This window comes from Convolutriloba macropyga, chromosome 2, assembly GCF_964194025.1.
Source record: "Convolutriloba macropyga chromosome 2, txConMacr16.3, whole genome shotgun sequence".
In the NCBI taxonomy this organism is placed as follows: domain Eukaryota; kingdom Metazoa; phylum Xenacoelomorpha; order Acoela; family Convolutidae; genus Convolutriloba; species Convolutriloba macropyga.
The window spans coordinates 29,374,735-29,390,875 of NC_134469.1; the positions used below are offsets into that span (position 1 = coordinate 29,374,735).

At 32.4% G+C, this 16,141-nt stretch overlaps 1 protein-coding gene across 1 annotated transcript in view; it reads left to right on the plus strand.

Moving 5' to 3' along the window:
• LOC142335231 (uncharacterized) overlaps window positions 1-14,985 on the plus strand; it is a 58,658-nt gene extending 43,673 nt beyond the window's left edge. Inside the window, exons 4-5 of the mRNA XM_075383631.1 lie at window positions 13,378-13,465; window positions 13,983-14,985. Coding sequence (XP_075239746.1) covers window positions 13,378-13,465; window positions 13,983-14,665 — 771 coding nt within the window. The 3' untranslated portion in view covers window positions 14,666-14,985. The remainder of the gene's footprint in view (window positions 1-13,377; window positions 13,466-13,982) is intronic.
• The last annotated feature ends 1,156 nt before the right edge of the window (window positions 14,986-16,141 follow it).

Genomic DNA, 16,141 nt, shown 5'->3' on the forward strand with positions numbered 1-16,141 from the left:
AATATGGTACAATATGATTTCTGTGTATTGTTACTCGTTCTTTACTGTTGTCTTTTAAGATATATGTTGTTTCTGTTGGTTTATCAACAATCAAATATGGTCCTGTTTTTAGGGGTAATAGTTTTTTCGATACTCCCTCAATTTGTTGTTGGTTAGTGACTAAAACGAAAGTATTTTTCTCAAGGGGTTTTGCTGTTCGAAATCGAATGTTCATTTCATCTGTTAACTTCTTTCTGTTTTGTAGAATTTTTGTTATTTTTTGATATGTATCGTTGTAGTGATTTTTTTTGTCTAGGAACCATTTTGCGAATGTTCCCTTTTGTAATTTTGCGATTTTAGGATGACTGAATTGGTTTTCTAAGTGTGTATGTGTAAGTTGTGTGTTACATGCACTTTTATCCGATGGGTTGGAATTACCCATTTCATCCGTTGTTTTTCCGAGTTTAATTTTCTTTGTTTTGCTCGGTTTTTGACTGAAAACAACTTCATAAGGTGACATGCCTAGTCGTGTTTGATATTGTGTGTTGTACGCGTATGGGAAGAATTTTGCTTTTCGTGACCAATTATTGTGCTTTTCATTTAATAATGTTCTAATGAATTGTCCAATTATTCTATTTGTCCCTTCTACTAGTCCCTTTGTCCATGGTGCATATGTTGTGCTTGGTTTAAACTTTAATTCAAAGTAATTACATAAATGTGTTAATTCTGTATTGATGTATTCAGATCCGTTGTCAGATCGGATTTCTTCGGGTAGTCCGAATTTCATGAACCAATGTTCAAATAAGGCTGTGAATGCATAGTGTGCGTTGTTTTTTGGTGCGCACATTATAGTAACATAATGTGAAAAGGCGTCAACTATGACAAAGATGTAGTTATTTCCTTCTGATGTAGGGTAAATTGGTCCTTTTGTATCTATCATTATCATTTCGTTAAAGTAAGTTTTTGTCGGTGCTAGTTGTTCTTGTTTACTTTTTAATTTTGTGTTACCAAACACTTTGTTTGTTTGACATTGTATACAATCTGCGATTAATATTTTTATCCAAGTTGTAAGGTTTGGAAAATAGTATTTCTCCATTATGTTTCGATTTGTTTTTTCGAGTCCTGTGTGACCTACTAGGTCTATGCAATGGTTTTTGTAAAATGTGCATAGTAATATTGTTAGTGGTAGACAGATTCTTTGTATTGACTTTTTATGAATATTTATCACAATTTCATTGATTTGTATTTCCTGAAGTATGCGAATAGTCCTTTATTTCCACGTATGCCCATTGTTACTGAATGTGGTTTACTGTTATGTTTTTTCCACATCTTCACTTTGTGAAGTACAGGGTCCAATATTTGAGTTTCTTTGATTAGTTTTTCTGTTACTTTTGTTTTTTTTGTCATAGAAAATGTCTGATATTTTTGCAGTTTCATAGTTTTGTTTTTGTTGTATTGTTATGTTATTTATCAATCTAAGATAATCATCGTCATGATGGATTGTGTATGGTCCTTTTTGATTTTTCTCAATAATGAGATCATCTTTCTCTACTGTTGGAGATTGCCATTCTTTATTTTCGGTTTATATTTTGGTATCAAATTTGTTTTTGTCTCTTTCTGATACTTTTCGTATGATATTGGGTGATATTCGTTTTTGTCGATGTTAATTTCGAAGTAGTTGTTGTGAATGTTGGCTAGTATTGGGTAATGTGTTCGATCTGTATTTTCGTCGTTTGTATTATTGCATATGCTATATTTGCATTCTAGGTTATTTGCGAATGGTGTCTTCGCAAAGAAGAATTTTATGTTTTCTGGTATTTCTACTGTTATGTCGCGTGTTTTAGTAAAATGTTCTCCGTCTATTGTTCTGCTGAGAAGGTCAGGGAGGGCTAAATTTTTTCCTTCTGTCCAAATGATGTGTAAGTTTGGAAATTTCATTAATATTAGTTGAAATCTATAAACTCTATGGCTTGGTTTATTCTTTTGAGTAAATAGATAGATAATCGGTTTATGGTCTGTAAATAATACTATTGGGTGATTTGATCCTGCTAAAAGGAATTCGTACTCTGTTAGTGCAAAAATGATTGCAGAGCATTCTCTGATTAATGTAGATAGTCGCATTTCTATAGGCGTGAATAATCTAGAATTTGCTGATACTAATTTCATTTTCTTTTCAGTTGGGTGTTGTTGTAGCAATGCTGCTCCAATGCCTGTATTCGATGCATCTGTTATGTTGTAAAATGGTTTTGTAGTGTCTGGCATCGTTAGCTCTAACTTGTGTGTTATTGTTTTTTTCATCTGTTCAAAAATTCTTTGATTTTCTTGTGTCCATTTGAAATCAGTTTCTTTGTGTAAAAGGTTGTAGAATGGTTGAAATATTGGCTGCATGCCATATACGTATTTTGCAAGAAAGTTAATTGTTCCTAAGTATCTTTGTAATGCCTTCATACTTTTTGGGGGTTCTGGTTTTTGAAAACCGTCAATTCCTGATGTCAGTGGTTTCACTTTTTTATCTTCAATGATATGTTCAAGAAATTTGACTTTTTTCAACATAAAGTATGTTTTATCAGGCGCTGCTTTGAGGTTCTCTTTTAAGAGTACTTTATGATATTCAATGAGGGTGTCGTACATTTGTTCGTATGAGTTTGTTTGAATGAATATATCGTCAACGTATGTAATTACTGTTCCTCTACGAATTAATGGATAAAAAAAGTGTGTTAGTATCGATGCAAATGCTGCGGGTCCGATTGATATTCCGTAATATAAACGTTTAAAGCAATATTGTTCATTGCCAATTTTAAAATGGGTGTATCTCATTGATTCTTCGTCTAGTGGTATTTGGTTGTATGCGCTATTTAGATCAGCTGTTGTGAATATTGTTCCATTTATGCGTGTAAGTGCGACGTCAACAGGTTCGATCGGCCAATTACAGTTTGATTCATCAATCATGCTATTTAAGTATCGTGCATCTAGTTCTATTTTCAATGACTCTCCTTTTCGTAATATAATTACTGGATTTGTAAATGTATTTCCTGTAGATAGTTGTTCTTTGTTCACTGGTGCAATTATGTCGTACTTTTTTAGTACGTCCAGTAGTTTTTGGATTCGTTCTCTTAAGTGTATTGGTACTTTGCTTATTCTTTGTTTTTTGAAAATTGCATCTTTCTTTATAGGTAATATCAGTTTCACTTTTGTTTTTCCAACGTCAAATTTTGTCGTTGCGTAGACTTGTCTTTAATCTAATATGATTGTTACTACTTTTTCAAATTCGTTTTGGGTAAAGTGTGAATGTTGGAAATCGAACATTTGAATAAATTCTTTTTCTGAGTCAGTGTATTTATTAATGTTAAATTTGCATTTGAAATTTGGTTTTCTTTCGAATGTAGCTACTTGTTCAATTGTTTCATTGTCCTGTATGTTTAGTATTTTGTTGATATCATTTTCGTTTTCATATGTTAAGTGATATAATGCTGTAAATAAGTCGATAGAATAAGTCTAATGCATTTTTTGTTCTGTTTTTTGAATGTAATGTTTTGATACATAAAACCAATTAAGCCTTCATTAATTGTTATTTTGTGTTGATTTTTATTGACTAAGAATATGTCCATGAAGTGTTTTTTTCCATTGTAAGATCTTTTATATCCTTAAATGACAGATTGTGATACTTGTTAAATGGTTCGAATTAGTAGTTTGAACTAAAAATTGCTTTTCCGTTTGACTTTTCCATTTGTCTGAAGATGGGTATGGGAAATGTTATGCATCTATGTTGTTGTTTTTCGAGATAGATTGATTCTTTGTTTTAAATCGGATATAGTCTAGAGTAATAGGGGTATCTTTTTGTACTGTTCACGAAGAATGTAATGTCGTTATCTAGAATTGTGTGAGTGTTTATTGTTAATTTGTTCGTATTTACATTTATTGTTTCTATATATTCCTTGAAGAATGGAGTTCCAAGTATGTTGTCATTGCATTGAGTAACATAAAAATGAATGTTAAAGTTGTGTTGTATTTTATTTCTGTTGTTTGAGATTCCATCTGGTGTTAGATTTAATGTTATTGTTCCAAGTGTTTCTATGGTTGTATTATTTGCTGCCGTTAGTGTTTTGTTTGCTCGTTCGAGATGTATATCAGGGATGTTGTATTTTATTTCATTCCAGGTGTCTTCGTTTAGGAGGTTTAATTTTGCTCCAGAGTCCAGTAGAAAATCAATTTCCAATACTGGTTTTTGCTTTGTAAAGTCTTGTTCGAATTTGTTACACTGGTACATTGGTAGTATTCATGTTGGGTTACTTTCTAGTGCATTCACTATAGTATTGCATGTGTCTTCGTTCGCTTTATAAAATTTGTCAAGTATTTCTTGATCTTCATTTGGTGATTCGGATGTGTATTGGTATTCATCAATGCCAGGTGGATCTTCGTTTGTTCTATCTGTCTCTATATTATTTATTCTGCCTTTATTGTTATTATTGTTATATTTGTATCCATCTGTTCTTCCGTCTTTTGATTGATGTCTGTTATTTTGTTCTCGGTGTGACGAATTTCTTCTATCATTTCTATTGTTATTGTTTGAATAATGTCTGTTATTGCTATTTGATCTGTGTCTGTATATGTCAGTTCTATTGGAATCTCTGCTGTCAAATCTTTGTCTGTTATAATTGTTATTATTATTATTTTTATTTCTGCTATACGGTGATTGGTGTCTTGATTGACAGAGATTTGTGTATCTTGAGTTTGATCTACTATTGTTATATCTATTATAATTATTGTTTCTGTTGTAGCTACTTGTTCTACTTCTATTGAAATTGTTTCTATTGTAACTTATATTTCTATTGTTATATTTGTTATTCGAGTCACTGTTTCTTTGATAATTTGACGTATTATTGTAGTTATTTCTTGATTGTGATCGATATAGTGTTCTGCTTCTTGAGCTGTTGTACACTGGTGATGTTGATGGTAGTTGTCTTCCATTGACATTGTTATAGTCGATTCTTCTATTCGGTAAATTTTGGTTATTTCTCATGTGACCATAAAATGTTTTTTCTTTTGGTTTTGGTATGCTTTCTCGTTTTGGTCTTTTAAAACATCGGCCTTTTGTGTGACCGTGTGAACTACAGTAACTACAAAATAGTGCAAATTTTGGTCTTCCTTTAAAATTTTTTCTATCGTATGTGTTATTTATTCCGTTTAGAACGTTACAGATCGTTCCTTCAAATTGTTCCAAGTCGTTTTGACTAAAATCGTTTATATTATTACAAGCTATGTTCATCTGTTTTAAGTTGTCATTAATGTTGTTTGTAGTTTGGTTAATTTCATATAATCGTTTATGATTGTTCGTTATTGTTCTTATTGTTCTTGTTAAATCCATTTGATCTATTTTGTCAACTGGTGCTTTAAATGGCATTTCTGGTTCTCTTGGTGTTTGTTTATGGTTTGTATGTTTTTTCAAGGCTGCCGTTTTTAGTTCATTATCCAAACATCTTATGAATGTTTGATTCATTACACTATTTCTATAATCTTCTTTATATAGTGAATATGCTGTTTTGACAAGTGTTTCTATTCTCAAAGCAAGTGATCGTAGTGATTCGTTTGTATGTTTTTGTAATTGTTGTAATACTATTTTTGCTTGTTATTTTGATTTTTCTGAGTCGAACATATCTGAGAATTCTTTGCAAAATATTTCCCAATCCAATTTGGTTTCACTCGGTAGAGTTGAATACCATTTTTGAGCTGGGCCTTGTAGTGTGTGTAATATTAAGGCTGCTCTTCTTACTTTCCATTGGTGGTGTCCTGGTTTGTTTACTGGTTCTATGCCACTGCTAAATATCATTGCTGCCACTATACTGTTTAGATATTCTTCGACTTTTGTTTTTTTGAACGTCTTTAGGTGTTGACGTAGTTGTAAGTGTTTTTGATAGGCTAAACGATGAGGAACCTAGTTGTCCTTGATATGTGATTTGTACATAATCTTCTATTCCTTGTATGTAATTTATACTGTCTGAACATACTTTTAATGTACTTTCGAAGTGTGGTGAATAGTACTCACCGTCCCAGATGTGTCTGAGTTCTTCATTCAGATTTTCAATCTGTTCGTGAAATTTTTCTCCAAACTCTATTCGTTTTTCGTTAATGTGTTCAAAAATATCTAACCGAAATAAGAATGTAAATTCTGAAATGATTTGGATAATATCAAACGTAGCTGTTTTTACTTCTGTTTTTAGTTCAATAATTTTTGTTAACCAATTATTATAATTTATTATATCGTTTCTGAGTCTGTCGTTTACTGACTGTATTTGTCTTTGTTGTTCGTCCAAAAATCCGATTGTGTTTCGGAGTAATTCGTATGATGTATTTGGTATTGCTGTTATTTTTGATCTGTCTTGCTTTTCTTCATGTCGTTTTAGGAATGTTCTAAACATATATGATAGTTTTGTTTCATTTTGAAAATTATAAAACGTTTTCTTGTTTTTTGTTTCATCTGTTAATGTGAATATATAATGTTTGTTAAGTTGGTCTCTACCCAGTAGTATTATTGGTAGATAATGTGCTAGATGGTTTCTATGAATACTGATTTGTTGTATGTGTTTTGTTTCTTTGAAGAAGTTGTTCTTCAAATTTATTAGTATTCTGTGTATTGTCTCGCGGTTTTCTAGCGGACAATCATCAGAGATTGTAAACGGTGTTAAGAAATTGTTAACTACTATTTGTTTGTTGTAGATAACTACTGGCCATTGTTACTATTGTTTTGTTATATCTAGAGATTGTTTTGTTTAATTGTTACTTTTTCCGTTATGGAGAATAAAAGATGAAAATTTGTTATTTCAATATAGTCCGGCACTGGTCGCACCAGATAAGACGTGTGCTGAGGTGGGGTTACCTTGAGAGGTTACTGTACTTCTGTCTTATGGTGTCTCAAGAATATAGTAAAATCTTAAGGCTTACCTGACTAACTAAAGTTCTAGATCTCTAGTCTGTTACTCTTCTATCTGAGCTTCAGTAGACAGTGCACCGGCCGAAATGCTAAAGTCTAACGTATATCTCAATACTAAAACAAGAGCGGAGTAGAGAGAGAGAGAAATATACTTTATTATTATATCAGGTATGACTGGTACCGACTAAAGGGGTAGCGTGTTGTGTTAACAACGGGTAAACATTTAAACATTTTAAGGAAAGGTATTTCCATAATTTTAACCAATCAGGGTTGAGTATTTTAGTTGATTTTTATTAACATAAATAAAGTCTCTAAATTTTTTTGTCGGAAGTCAACACTGACTCCAGTATGCTCACACAATCATGTTGTAGGGGGTCTCAATAGTGACACTGGCTATTGAGAAACATTGACCGGAAGTGAATTGAAAGTCACTTCAAATGGATGATAAATGTCATTTCTTCATTGTTCTATTTAACAATTTTCTAGTACATCTTGGGAGAATGGTGATCTAGCCGAATGAGAAAGAAGAGAAATGTAGTCGAATAGCTCCCGCTCTTTCGTTGATCAGTAATAAAACAAGGAGGCTCGTTAATGTGCGTTCGCACATGATCTTCCGACCCGAGCTCATCTACATTTTCGACTTAATTGTCAAATTCGAGACAAAAAAACTGATGAGTTTTTAAAAACTGTTTCAAAACCTAACTAATAATTGAATTACATAATGGCATGCCTCATTGCAGCGCACACGAGATGTGCCATAAAAAAATTCAGGGCAAAAACTCAATATCTACATTTAAAAGCGCCTAGAAACAAAGTCAAAAGGCAATCAGATAAAACTTTAACTACACAAATTAACTTTTTTCTAACTATGCAGCAGATAGAAGTTTTCCTGAATGAGACTGGGTAAAAAGTCGACAAGGAGAAGAAATAATGAGGCGGAATAAAAAAGATCAATCAGCATTTTTTAGTGCAAATAATTTCTTAAAAAATCTTAAAAATCATTAGCTTATAACGAAGTAAATCCTGATAGATATACTAAACGTCATTATGAAACAAATGAGACATGTATTTCGTTAGATTAAGCCAAGGGAACGAACTAATAATGCAGAAAAGAGCAAAAACTTACAATAAATTTGCGGAAACAGAAATTAATGAAGCCATTAAATTCATTAGCTATAATCTGAATATTATGTATTTTTGTTTCCATTTTATATATAACGATTCAGCTAATATTTTACTGAAAAAATAATTCAGTTCATTTTTTAAAATTATTGGGATCTGTTTTTACCCGAATGTACTAAAATAAAAGAAAAAGAAGCACAAATACAACACTCACAAAACTTTTATGAAAACGCATATTCTCCTACAAAACATCAGTTAGTGCATAAAATCAGTACGCTTGTTAGTTTTTGAAATACATGAAATTGGATTTGACATCTCAATGATGAGAATATGCTACAAGTTGACGAAAACAACTGAATAGTTTGAAAATTTTTTGAAACTGTATAATATCATAAACTTTGAGACTATTTGCTATAAACTGACTGCTTCGGGCAACATAATGCATTGAATCCTTAATTAAAAGCTAATGAGAACAATCAGAACAATCAGCACTGATATGAGAACAAAAATTGAGCAAGAAAAGTGCCGAAGCCATTAAAAATGGTTTTTTCAGAAAAAAATTCTCTATTTTGAAATAATTTCTTAATATGAATGCCTGGATGAGACAAAAAGGATCTCTTTTATTCATAAAACAACAACAAAGCAATAGAACAAGTTATTGACTATGAAAACAACAACAATTATAGGCAAAACACAGAAATTCAGTGGAAAATTGCAATGAGAAAGTAAATGTCGAAGCCACTTAAACCATAGGATTTTCTCTGAAAACTTTATCTACGACCCATTGAACAATTTCACTAAGCAAATGTTAACTATCAGTATCAGGATAATGTGATGAGATTTCAAAAAAACCAAAACTACAAAAAAATTGTAAAAATTCTTGAATCGAAGTCACAAAACCAATAGTTAGAAGATAAAACCACTAACTAGATAATTTTTGCTTGATGTAGAAAGAAAAAGGGTCCTGTTATTACCGAGAATGACTAACATTTCATGAAAAAAAGTTTAGGATTGGTTAAAGTTCAACAAAAAATTTCCGAAAAGACATTTTTAAAGTCTTAACAGACATTAAATTCAATAGCTTTCAACGGATTTTAATAAATAACCTCAATTATGCCTCAATGGGAAAACAAGAATGTTTGTCACGAATAGGTAATCAATATTACATCACAATAAGTCTTATGGCTGTGAAAACAAGAACAAATAAAGGCAACAACCAAAAATTCAGTAGAAAATTGCGAGAAGAAAGTGTCGAAGCCATTTAAACCATAAGTTTTTCTTGCAAAACTTCAGCTGTGATCAATTGAACGTCTTCACTAAGCCTATGGGAGCTATCAATATCAATATAATGTGATTATAATAAGATTTCTAAAGGAACCAATAATACAAAATATCCAAAAATTTTGAATTTTTTTGAAATCTTGTGGCATTGAAGTAAAATAACCATTCGTTAGAAGATAACACAGCTAAGCAGATGAGTTTTAGTTGCAGTAGAAGGAAAGGGTTCCTGTCATTACTGAGATTGACTTTCAGTTTGCGAAAGTAAGTTCATGATTGGTTCAATGAAAAATTTTTTTTTTTCGAAAGCGTAATTTCAAAGTCTTAACAGCCATTAGTTGTCCACTTAAAGGACTACTTAGGTTCACTTCATGCTCATTACAAAACTACACTTTTAATCAACGAGTTTATGTCATAGGACTCAAAAAAAAAATTACGAAAACTCAGAGTCGAAGCCAAAAAAACATGAGTGATTCCTCGAAAACAACTTTTTGCTCATTGTTCTTCATTTGACTGCAAATGAGGTTTGTCATTAACAGAACCTCGATATTAAAGTGACTAGTTTCTAGGTGACTTAAAAAAACAAGAAATTATGAGAAGTTTTCTTAAAAAGGAGCGCTCAATTAGAATTCGAATTTTTTGATAGTTATTTTCCCTCTAAGACCAGAACAGGTCTTTTTTTGTTGCCTTTCGTCTATTAGGAACACAAAATTCATCATATTGATTCATTATTTTGAATTTCTTTATTGATAGAAAAAATCTTAATTTGAAAAAAATTTACACTAAAAGTGAACAAAATCGTGCCAAATATCGCGTGTTCGCACAAAACTTCAATCCTCGATAACTCCTCAAAAAGATAAATTCATAAAAATTAAATTCACTCAGCAAATGTTAACTATCAGTATCAGGATAATGTGATGAGATTTCAAAAAAAAACCAAAACTACAAAAAAAAATTGTAAAAATTCTTGAATCGAAGTCACAAAACCAATAGTTAGAAGATAAAACCGCTAACTAGACAATTTTTGCTTGATGTAGAAAGAAAAAGGGTCCTGTTATTACCGAGAATGACTAACATTTCATGAAAAAATGTTTAGGATTGGTTAATGTTCAATAAAAAATTTCCGAAAAGACATTTTTAAAGTCTTACCAGACATTAAATTCAATAGCTTTCAACGGATTTTAATAAATACCCTCAATTATGCCTCAATGGGAAAACAAGAATGTTTGTCACGAATAGGTAATCAAAAACACATCACAATGAGTCTTATGGCTGTGAAAACAAGAACAAATAAAGGCAACAACCAAAAATTCAGTAGAAAATTGCGAGAAGAAAGTGTCGAAGCCATTTAAACCATAAGTTTTTGTTTGCAAAACTTCAACTGTGATCAATTGAACGTCTTCACTAAGCCTATGGGAGCTATCAATATCAATATAATGTGATTATAATAAGATTTCTAAAGGAACCAATAATACAAAAATATCCAAAAATTTTGAATTTTTTTGAAATCTTGTGGCATTGAAGTAAAATAACCATTCGTTAGAAGATAACACAGCTAAGCAGATGAGTTTTAGTTGCAGTAGGAATGAAAGGGTTCCTGTCATTACTGAGATTGACTTTCAGTTTGCGAAAGTAAGTTCATGATTGGTTCAATAAAAATTTTTTTTTTCGAAAGTGTAATTTCAAAGTCTTAACAGCCATTAGCTGTCCACTTAAAGGACTACTTAGGTTCACTTCATGCTCATTACAAAACTACACTTTTAATCAACGAGTTTATGTCATAGGACTCAAAAAAAAAATTACGAAAACTCAGAGTCGAAGCCAAAAAAACATGAGTGATTCCTCGAAAACAACTTTTTGCTCATTGTTCTTCATTTGACTGCAAATGAGGTTTGTCATTAACAGAAGGTCGATATTAAAGTGACTAGTTTCTAGGTGACTTAAAAAAACAAAAAATTATGAGAAGTTTTCTTAAAAAGGAGCGCTCAATTAGAATTCGAATTTTTTGATAGTTATTTTCCCTGTAAGACCAGAGCAGGTCTTTTTTGTTGCCTTTCGTCTATTAGGAACACAAAATTCATCATATTGATTCATTATTTTGAATTTCTTTTTTGATAGAAAAAATCTTAATTTGAAAAAAATTTACACTAAAAGTGAACAAAATCGTGCCAAATATCGCGTGTTCGCATAAAAATTCAATCCTCGATAACTCCTCAAAAAAAAATAAATTCATAAAAATTAAATTCACTCAGCAAATGTTAAGTATCAGTATCAGGATAATGTGATGAGATTTCAAAAAAAACCAAAACTACAAAAAAAAATTGTAAAAATTCTTGAATCGAAGTCACAAAACCAATAGTTAGAAGATAAAACCGCTAACTAGACAATTTTTGCTTGATGTAGAAAGAAAAAGGGTCCTGTTATTACCGAGAATGACTAACATTTCATGAAAAAAAGTTTAGGATTGGTTAATGTTCAATAAAAAATTTCCGAAAAGATATTTTTAAAGTCTTACCAGACATTAAATTCAATAGCTTTCAACGGATTTTAATAAATACCCTCAATTATGCCTCAATGGGAAAACAAGAATGTTTGTCACGAATAGGTAATCAATAACACATCACAATGAGTCTTATGGCTGTGAAAACAAGAACAAATAAAGGCAACAACCAAAAATTCAGTAGAAAATTGCGAGAAGAAAGTGTCGAAGCCATTTAAACCATAACTTTTTCTTAGCAAAACTTCAGCTGTGATCAATTGAACGTCTTCACTAAACCTATGGGAGCTATCAATATCAAGATAATGTGATTATAATAAGATTTCTAAAGGAACCAATAATATAAAAATATCCAAAAATTTTGAATTTTTTTGAAATCTTGTGGCATTGAAGTAAAATAACCATTCGTTAGAAGATAACACAGCTAAGCAGATGAGTTTTAGTTGCAGTAGGAAAGAAAGGGTTCCTGTCATTACTGAGATTGACTTACAGTTTGCGAAAGTAAGTTCATGATTGGCTCAATTAAAAATTCTTTTCGAAAGTGTAATTTCAAAGTCTTAACAGCCATTAGCTGTCCACCTAAAAGACTACTTAGGTTCACTTCATGCTCATTACAAAACTACACTTTTAGTCAACGAGTTTATGTCATAGGACTCCAAAAATTTAGTAAAACCTCAGGAAATTACGAAAACTCAGAGTCGAAGCCAAAAAAACATGAGTGATTCCTCGAAAACAACTTTTTTGCTCATTGCTCTTCATTTGACTGCAAATGAGGTTTGTCATTAACAGAACCTCGATATTAAAAGTGACTAGTTTCTAGGTGACTTAAAAAAACAAAAAATTATGAGAAGTTTTCTTAAAAAGGAGCGCTCAATTAGAATTCGAATTTTTTTATAGTTATTTTCCCTGTAAGACCAGAACAGGTCTTTTTTGTTGCCTTTCGTCTATTAGGAACACAAAATTCATCATTTTGATTCATTATTTTGATTTTCTTTTTTGATAGAAAAAATCTTAATTTGAAAAAAAATTTACACTAAAAGTGAACAAAATCGTGCCAAATATCGCGTGTTCGCACAAAACTTCAATCCTCGATAACTCCTCAAAAAAAATTAAATTCATAAAAATTTTAATTTCGAATTCTACGCTAGACGAGCTTTTTAATGATACCACTCACATTTCTCTACGATGAATATATCGATCGGCCAAATTGTCTGAACAAAGAAAACCCATTTGAGTATATAGTTCCTCTCCCCACAAGTGGGGTCAGAACAATTAATGTTTTTAACGCAATTTCTGACCAACTTTTTCAACAATGAATTAGCGTACTGAAGGTCTGCCTGTGGTCGCACTTGCAGCGTTTCTTGACTCTGATTTTGTATAATTGAGAATGCATGAAATTAGGCAGCAAAACTTCGACTGCGTCTAGCACCGTTTAATTTCCATTATCCATAAATAAAAGTGTCATGGAATTGCTTTGGATTTGACTTAGGAATCCAAGTGTTTTTGTCTAAATGATCAAATTACTAGACAACGGTATTAAACAACTTGATGAATCGAGCTTTATGTATTTCAGACACCAGCAGGCATGAAGGTGCAGATTCACTGGGCACAGGTGCGCCCTCTCACTTCCAATCTAGTCAGCATACTTACTGGACTCATAGGTATAGTTTTCTCCATCCTATAATATTGGCACGCAAGTCAGTCATTCACGAAATATGCCATAAACGAACATAAGTTTCTTGAGTCCTTATCAAAGGTTACATTTTACAAAGTTACTCAAATTACTATTACTGCATCACGCCTCATCACCATAACGTTTCGTTCTGTACAAATATACAGTTGTAATAATAATAACAGTAATCAATCGTTCATTGTGGTAATACAAATCGATTAGTCATAGAACAACATTCATTGTACAATTCAAAAATTGAAACTAATTCGCCACTACAAGGTCGCCATTAAACCAAACTGTTTTTTTTTTGAAACGCTTTCGCGGAAGAGTTGTACAAAATTTGTCATTGTGTGAGTAAAGAGAGAGCTGCTGCTTTGAAGATGAACATAACGTTTTTTTTTGCATTAACTCGGTTTTTGTTACACACAGAACGCATTCTACTGTCAATTGTTTTCAAAATCATCAATTCTAATACGTATCTGTTAATTTTACGTTTCCATATTTAGGTGGAGTGGGCATGATCATCTACATGAAATTTTTCCTCAAGTCCAACTGGCGTTTCATCCTCATGCTGGTCATTGGTATCCAGATTGCGAGTGAGTCCATTGTAGTGACTCTGACAGTGTTCAACGTTGTCAGGGACGAATACTTCTGGTTTGTTGATGACGTCTTCGATTCAATCATCCGATTCTGGTTCATATACATTATCGAGTTAGTGACTGTAGAATACGCACCCGATGGGATAGAAGGCATCAGCTACGCACTCATTTGGGCCATTGTCAACATCGGCCGATGCATCGGATCCGCCTTAGCAAACTTCATCATGAGTCCCTTCTGTCTCACGGACGACTACAGATACAAGCGGGACTCTGCACAAGACAGACTGGCTGTCTGGACTAGCTACATCATATCCTTCGGGTTCCAACTCATGATTCTGGCTGCTGTATTCTTGTTACCCAATCAGAAGAAGCAAGCCTTAGAGTGGAGACAGGAGAGTGAGAAACAAGACTCCGGTAAAAGCTGGAATGCTACAATCTTTATCACCCTGGCAGCCGTGGGTCTGGCTGGGGCTACAGTGTTGAACTTCATGACCATGTTTGAGAGCACCAGTTGTCTGATGATAGCTGGTGGCCCCGGTTGTGGAGTTGATCAACTTCAGGCACAATCTAGCTGCATAATGTATGGTTGAATAGATTAAAACTAACTGTCCCCACTCGCATGCATACACCAATTTATGGCAATGCTGCAATCGTAGCATCAACAAAAAGTTGCAAAATGTGCATTTTGTAAAATACTGATTCATTTTTGTAGATAAGACTCAGACGCAGAAATTGAAATAGTTTAGGGTGTTCACAAAAAAGGCTCTAAACTCATATTCACCTCCAAGTCATCGACAAAATATCTAATTTCAATTTTATACGAATACTCATTTTATACTGCTGCTCCGTACTATAAGTACTTAACGACGGGGTTACTTCGCGGGACCCATGTATAAACCAACAGTTCAACCCCTATTACTCGGTATGCAGTTTCACTTAAAGATAATCAAACACGTATATTAAATAGCATAAAATTTGAAAAAAGTATGCGAGTAGAGGTTTTTTTGAGGTTTTTTTTTCATGTGCAAGATGAATAATTTTGAATTAGCTCATGTTAAATTATTCTACGTAACTTTGAAATTTGAATATCAAGAACGGAGGTCAATCCTAATCACAATTCCACAAGTCACCTTAGAATGTATCATTTTAACTGGAAGAGAACTACTGATCTTCACAAGCCTACTGCACTTAAATAGAATAAAGAGATAAACCAAGCCCTTCGTTTCAACTCTAAATGAATTTTGTCGAGGCGTTATAGTACTTTACTGAATTGCAAAAATTAAGAAGTTACAATATGTTTAAACGCCTCTCTATACTGATCTTCGAAATTTCTCGCAAATGTTGTTACTAAGTAAGGTAATTTAAATCTAGTAAAATTAAACTAAATTAATTATTAAAAAATAAATAAAATTAAATTAAATTAAATAGTGACTTTACAATTGGGATCTGTACCAGGTTCTTAATTGAAATTTGATAAATTACTTGATCAACCCAAACACATTACACACGATTAATGACGACGTGAAGAACTTGTCGTTGTTCACTCCACAGCCCAACTAGACAAGTATTAACCAACTTAAAAAGAACGCTAAGCCATTGCCCGCCAAGCACTTATGGTTACTGCACACCTTGAAGAGTGTACTTGATTCAACCGTCCGCACTGCATAGGATGGTTAACAAAGCTTGCCACGTCTTCTACATGTTTGCAACACTACTCCCAGGCTTATTCGTCTCTTGTAAGCAGTGTGTCCGGTTAGAACTCTGCGGAATCTGTTGTCTTGTGGTGATGTCAAGAGTTGTCACCGCTGTCCACTAGATTCTTTCCTTTGCCTAACCTGCAAATTGATTGTTTGATCCTTATATTTTATTAGCCATATCGTGTTATTCTTGTTATAGTCTCAAGGGAATTTATCTAAAAATGAAAATCAAGTGAAAAAGTTAGGTTGCACTAAAAGATTTTTACAATGAAATTACTATATCCTAAATAACCGTAGACTGTTTCTCTATGAAAAATATTCATTTTAGCTAAAAAAAATTACTTAATATTATTTAATATTAATTTTTCA